This window comes from Electrophorus electricus, chromosome 19 (assembly GCF_041902795.1).
Source record: "Electrophorus electricus isolate QZ-2024a chromosome 19, ASM4190279v1, whole genome shotgun sequence".
NCBI classification, from domain to species: Eukaryota; Metazoa; Chordata; class Actinopteri; order Gymnotiformes; family Gymnotidae; genus Electrophorus; species Electrophorus electricus.
In genome coordinates, this window is record NC_137515.1 from 12,099,930 (window position 1) to 12,106,913 (window position 6,984).

Consider the following 6,984-nt stretch of genomic DNA (forward strand, 5'->3'; position numbering starts at 1 on the left):
CTACTTTAGTGACACTCACTGGTGGAGTACAGTATTGGCAGGAAAGTTCATATTAGCCTTGGAGCACCACTGTGTTATCCCAACACTGCAGGGTGGACATGAGCCCACAAGCCCTGTCTTTGTAAGCCAATAGCTAATCAACAAGAGTCCAAAAATGGCCTTTGGGTAGTTGTACTTAGCATTCTTCCTTCTAATGAACAACACTTTATCAAGCTACAATTCAATTAGTGTGAACCGCTTGTTGTATTACATAAACCTCTCCTTGTGTTACAGCACACATATGAAGTGGATAACGTTAGCACCAAAATGATTTGTTTCTATAGACTGACAATTCTGAACACCTCTCTGGGCTGGCAGCTTTTTATTCAGGGTTAACACAGTTAACTCAGGGGGGGAAAAGTAATTTGACCATACATAAACAAGCAAAATTTTAGTTGTCATAGTTAGCACCTGTTCACCTGGTAGAGAAACAAAGTATTGGGTTCAATCCCCAGGAGCACAACACACTATCATACTAATAAATGTAATTTGTTCTAGATATGAGCATCAAATACTGAAAATGTAAATTTAGTTGCATCATTTTTACCAACTTGTTAGACATAATGACTTACATCATACGACAATCATAAATGAAAGCTGATAGAATATATCACCAAGATGTTGCTGAGATCCATAGCTAATTGTTCTATGAATTAAATGACATCAACATTCTCTCATGTTCCGAACTGTATTCATTTTCCTGAACACAAATAAATGGACGAACGAATGAATGAATGAATGAATAAATGAATGACACAAATGCTCCAAAACAATAGGCGGCGCTCAAGGTCTTAGAGGGTGAGTTCACGTTTTCCTGAGGAATAATTTTGTTACTACCTAAAGATGGGGACACGTTTGAAGGTTGGTTGGTAAAAATCTTGCTATCTCTTCTCTGGTATGGTGGGTATATGTACGTTTCTAGTTATAAGCTGTCAGTTACACAGGATTGTGACTGATGTCCTTGCTTTGATTGTGCCTTCTATGTACGTTCAACATTTAGCTTGTCCGGCTACTAAGCCAACTAGCTAGCTAACGTTACTTTGGCTAATTCACAAATAAAGCCACATGTTATCCGATGCTAGGTTAGCTAGCTAGGGAACTAGTTAGCGCCTTTTTATAGTATCAAGTTGTGTCGGGTTCTGTACATATAGAAACGACCCCATACTTCTAGCTACGTGGGCATTAATGAATACAAGTGTACAATGTGTGACAAATAAACGCGTGGGGATTACAACAGTCACCTTGATTATTTAAGTCTGTAATTATTTCTCTCTCTCTCTCTCTCTCTCTCTCTGTCTCCCTCTGTGTGTGTGTGTGTGTGTGTGTGTGTGTGTGTGTGTGTGTGTGTGTCTGTGTGTCTGTGTGTCTGTGTGTGTCTGTCTGTCTGTGTGTGTCTGTCTGTCTGTGTGTGTCTGTCTGTCTGTGTGTGTGTCTCTGTGTGTCTGTGTGTGTGTCTCTGTGTGTGTGTCTGTCTGTGTCTGTGTGTGTGTGTCTGTCTGTCTGTCTGTGTCTGTGTCTGTGTGTGTCTGTCTGTCTGTCTGTGTGTGTGTCTGTCTGTGTGTGTCTGTCTGTCTGTGTGTGTGTGTGTGTGTGTCTGTCTGTCTGTGTGTGTAGGTTCTTCAGACCTTTAAAGCTCTACACAGAACACGGATGAACGTATTTAAAGATGATGACATAGCTCTGACAGGTATGTAACGCTACAGAATAAGTGCATAGTTTTTTTTTCTGTGCTTTTGGAACAAACCATGTTAGAGGTCTTTCATTCACCAGATGGTTAGAGTACTTGACAATTCCAAATGCACCAGTGCACAAGCTCAGTAATGGAGAAGAGACTCCAATATTATCCAAACATGAATAGCCATTAATTACTTGATGTTTTGTGATGCATTTAGGTGATTAGTCTCTTAACGTTCACTTATACATTGACCTTTTCTAAAAATGCATTGTGATCTCTTTTTGATTATATGTTAAAAAAAAGTGCTCCCTTCAAAAAGCCTGTGGTTTATGTAATCTATCTTCAATTTTCCATTTCTGCAATTGCATCACATGTGGTTTCATTTAAACTTTGTACTGAAGGTATTAAAAGGCATGTTTAGTGCCCCCCCCACCATTGTATCATTTTGGGTTTTTTTGTTTTTTTTTTCAATACCATTGTATCATGCTGGTGATCAGGCATATCCAGTTATAGTTACTCAGTCAGTTTGTGTGTCCATTTAAAGAACTAATTGGCATTACTCAAAGACATACATTGTCTTTTTATTGTTGCATGAGTGTAGCCATACTTTGTGGTAGCATGTTGCTGTAAGGTACTGCCATTTAGGTTCATGAAGATACTGGAAGCATACAGAAACACCAGCAATGACAAAATATTTTGAGTGTAACTGTACTTTGGTAGCCTGTTGTTGAAACATTAGCTGAAAGAATCAAGTTGCAGTTTTTATCCAAATGTGCAGCTGCCAGGTTAAAGATAAATGAAGAATTTAAGAAAAACAAGAATGAAATATCAGAAGAAAATATACAACAGGTACATCCCTACATATATACTGTCAATGATATTGTAATAGTTGCTTATCACTGCTGTTTTAGAGTTACTACGTTAGTCTACTTGTACAGAATTGAATAAACTACATAACATTTTTGAAAATGCTAATTATTCCTTCATAGTTTCTCTTTAACTTCATCTATTGTAATTGTATTGTCATATTCATTTTATTTATTGTGAATTAAGTCTCCCTTTGAATCTGGAGGCATTTTGCCTGTGACTGACTTTTTGTCCCCAGATGATTAAGATGGGCAAAGCTGTTGAGACGGTTCTGCGTGAAAATGTCCTACAAGCCGAGCATGTTGGAGAAAATAAACTTGGTATGTTTTGGTTTCACTGACTTGGCTACTGTGATGATGATACAGTGAATTTGAATTGTGCCCACTGTAAACAAATTGTCTTGTTCACATCCACAGTGCTTCGGCCCCGAGAGAGTCTTCTTTTAGAAAATGTACCATACTGTGACTCCCCTAGAAAACAAACATGATTCACTGGATTCTCAAAAACTCCACTCCTCCTCTGCTATAGTTCTTTACATATCATTTGAACTTGGATCTACAGATGTCCTGTTTTTTCTGTTCAGTGACTCAGTGGAAACATAGCACGAACTCTTATGTATGTATTAATGTGTATAAGTGTAAAGATGATATCAGTCAGACTTGTCATGATGATTTACAAAATATATAAACCAAAACTGCCTGCTTTAAAGCTGCTCTCAGCCTGTTATGAGTCCTGTTCTGTTTTACTTTGGTTAGGTGATTGGTTTTGCTGTAGTCATAAGAGTATGAGTCTGCCTTTCTCACCTTTGTTGGGTAACACCTTTTGACCAAAGAATGTTTTTGGTGGGTGTTTTAAAATTAAATTTGTAACTGAACTTGTAAAGAGTATTTTAAAATTATATGAATGAATAGCATTTACAAAAACAGCTAGAGCAAAAATGGAGTGGGTCTTTCAATAGGTATGGTTCCCCTTTCTAGGGACCCAATTAACTAGACCTGAACAAGAATGAGGAGTTTATAAGCAAGTCAAGAAGAGAACATAATTATTTGTATATTACATGAAATATTATTTACTTATTTATTTATTTTTGCTACTGCTGTAATTCACCTCATTGTTTGGTACAACATAAACTATATGTATTTATATACACACAAAATACAGAACATATCCAGATATTGCTTGGCTCTGATGTCAGAATTTAAAAAAGGTAATTTATGAAATATGCTATTGGAAATATGGGGCAATTGTACATAATACAAGGCACATTAAAATTAGCTACATTCTTGGAATAACATTTGTCAAAGTACATAGACAGCTGTAGCATATTTAATAATGTACCTAAAAAAGTGGCTGCTAAGATTATATTTGTAAATTGTTTTCTATTTAATGAAAATGTTTAGTGTCTTCTGTGCCTCTTGTATTGATGCTTTTTATGTAAAGAGTGTCGTCCCTTTATAAGATAATTCCGGGAAGTTTTGTTTGTTTCACTTTGAAATGAGAAGAAATGTAAGTACTGTTGGCCCTCTTTTTGGAATGCTTTGTATGTTGAGGTCCATGTATGCAGTGTAATGTCATTTATCACGCAAAACTAACTTACTGATTACCAGTACTCTGGATAAGCAAGTGAATCACATGTCTTGCATGTCTGAACAATACAACATCAAAGTTAAAAACAACTGTTCCTCTGTCTTCTATTCTGGACATCAATTTTAATGACTTGACAATTTACCATCACATCTGGCATTTACATGCTCATTGTCTAGCAACTTTGTACTCTTGTATAATATGGTGCATGTAGTGTCTTTTATATCTGATGTGTCTTGTAGGCTGCTGCCATGGGACGAAAGAATTTCCCTCAGGGGTTGGTCTGTTGCTTTGTCTGCGTGTTGGTTGTTCTGTCAAGCAGACAGTGTGATGGGTGCTTTAGGCATCTTTACTTTTCTGATGTTCTAAACAGCAACTAGAACAACCCTAGTAGTAGTCCTCTCAGCCACATTATTTTAACCCTATTCCAGGATATCACCTTGGGCTAGACACATTACTTATCTGCGTTCAGGTATAGGACATCTGTTGGATCCTATTCTACAGTCACAACAATACTAGTTCTAAAGAAACCATTTCTGTGTTTTATAGTACACGAACATTATTTCTGATTAACTCAATGTTTACTTCTAATATGAATATTCCAGTTCTTGTATTTATGATTTTGTTGTTGTTTGTTCCAGTAGGACATTAATTTAAAATGGATCACTGGGTGCAGCTTGTCTTGAACATATAGTCACTAATTTCCTATTCTCTAATAGGCTAATAAAGGAACCAAAAAATAAGCTACATCATAAATGAAAAAACATATTAATGAAGTATAAAATATTAAGGTAGAGGCAGGATTTTGCTTGTGAAATGTGAATACCATCAGCTGAATTTATGAAAGCAGCTCATGTTAGCAAGAATGTTAGCAAGTAAAACTAGGTCACATTTGTATCTAGAGATATTAAAACAACTAGTTGGCCAGTGTACAAAAATAATATTGAAATATTAGAACCATAAAAAATAATGATACATAACTGATCAAAAGCAAAACAATAATAAATAAAATAAACGATTTAACAACTAATCCAAATAGCAATAAGAACAACAATGGCAATAACACAAATATATAAACAAGAGTCATTAAGAACTGACAGGGAAACAAAGTAACAAGAAATTACATAAATTACTAGCATAGGGATACACATTATCTAGCACTATCTATGATAGTGATAGCACTATCTATGAGCGCTACCACTGAATTTACAAGCTGCCACCTATCTACGGCATAGATGGGAAGGCTTTTAGTCCACATAGAAGCTTGGCAAGCTATGTTAGCCCTGACTGGGTGCTCAGGACAAGCACCTGTTTGCCACAGAACCTTCATGTTACAACCGAATTACTTTCTCACACACTGACAAAAGCTTATCTTTATTTTCTGGGGGAGAAAATTCTCTGTCCTGAAAAAAAAAAACATCTATTCAGCTAGTTTGCATGGATCAGTGTCAACAGGACTTCTATGGCCAATATTTCCTTGTTCCCAGGAATCGCTGTTCACGACATCCCATATTAGATCTCAGAGTGCAACAAACATTTTACAACGTTGATGTGTAGCACTCTATCATAGTCGTCACATCCGAACGACTGGTTCACATCTATCACCAAACTAAAAGATGCCTTTTCCCTCATAGGCATTTAGTCCTCTCAGTGAAAATTCCTGCTTACTGCAGCACATGCTAAGAATATACAGTTCTGCAATTCAGACTCCCCCAGAGTCCACCGATGTTCTGTCTGCTTCTGGAAGTGGAATTTGCTCCGTTATGGTTAGCGGGACTCAAAATCATAATTTACATAGATTGGTTGGTTGTGGCCAATTCCCGAGATAAAGTATCATGGAACCCCAAACTATGTACTCTCCCATTTAGCCTCTCTCATGTTCAGAGTGACTCAGAACAAGCAATTTCTCTCCTTCTCAAACCAATACATTCTTGGGACTTGAGCTATTTCCAGGTGCGTGCCTGTCACATGAGTGCATTCTCTCCCTCAAGAATTGCCTTGTGCAGTTCATAGAGGGGCAGATGGTGCACTATCACACATGCCAGAGATTGCAGGGCCTTATGGTGTCTGCTATGCAGGTTCTATCATTAGTGTGACTAAGAATGAGAGGCCTCATGAAGTATTCAGCTCTTTCTTTCACAGGAAGCTACCCTGGTGCTTGTGCAGTCTCTTGTGATCTAGTTTTGAAGCTAGTTTTGAAGCTACTTGCTGGGCTTCCTCTAAGAGCCATCAGACATCTACAACTTGTCCAGATTGCAGCAGCAAGACTGGTCTTCAATTTTCCGAAGTTCACACGTCACTCCACTGCAGCGCTGCCTTCATTGGCTTCCAGTAGCTGCATCAGATTTAAAACTTTGATGCCTGTCTACAAAGCCAAAAATGGACCAGCCCCTCCATACAAGAGGTCAATGGTCAAAGCCTGATCCGTACCTCGAGTACTTCAAACCTCAAGTACGGCTCGGCTTGAAATACCATGCTTCATATCTCACGGTAGACAAGCATCAAGACTGTTCTCTGTCCTGGCTCCTAGATGGTGTTATGAACTTCCGCTTGCTGTCCAGACAGCAGAGTCCCTTGCAGTCTTCAAACGCAGACTGAAGACCCATCTATTTGTGGAATATTTAAATGACCACTGACCCTGCTCCTATATTAGCTAACCGAAACTAGGACTTATTGTAGGGTATTGTTTATTACATTGATGTTGACTAACAAACTAGTACTCATTGTTAATTGCACTTATCATTGTTTAAGATAGACCTTGTACTCCTAGGCATCAGCATTGATCCCTGTATTTATACAGTATTCTAGATCATTGGAAT

General features: G+C 37.7%; 1 protein-coding gene across 2 annotated transcripts; it reads left to right on the top strand.

The window, feature by feature from the left end:
- The first annotated feature begins 841 nt into the window (after window positions 1–841).
- On the top strand, window positions 842–4,257 carry lyrm7 (LYR motif containing 7). 2 transcript variants are annotated; one of them, XM_027009027.2, is made up of 5 exons: window positions 842–900; window positions 1,654–1,726; window positions 2,493–2,563; window positions 2,820–2,901; window positions 2,998–4,257. In XM_027009027.2, the coding sequence occupies exons 1-5, from the start codon at window positions 883–885 to the stop codon at window positions 3,066–3,068; spliced, it is 315 nt and encodes a 104-aa protein (XP_026864828.2). In that variant the 5' UTR covers window positions 842–882; the 3' UTR covers window positions 3,069–4,257. The 2 variants fall into 2 exon arrangements, with proteins under 2 accessions (XP_026864828.2, XP_081559024.1); XM_081702898.1 differs by lacking the exon at window positions 842–900 and adding an exon at window positions 931–949.
- The last annotated feature ends 2,727 nt before the right edge of the window (window positions 4,258–6,984 follow it).

Bases quoted from the DNA above. Each gene is read 5' to 3' on its own strand.
- lyrm7 (XM_027009027.2), top strand. The intron at 2,564-2,819 runs GTACATCCCTAC...TTTTGTCCCCAG, and splicing joins CAGAAGAAAATATACAACAG to ATGATTAAGATGGGCAAAGC. The intron at 2,902-2,997 runs GTATGTTTTGGT...TCACATCCACAG, and splicing joins TGTTGGAGAAAATAAACTTG to TGCTTCGGCCCCGAGAGAGT.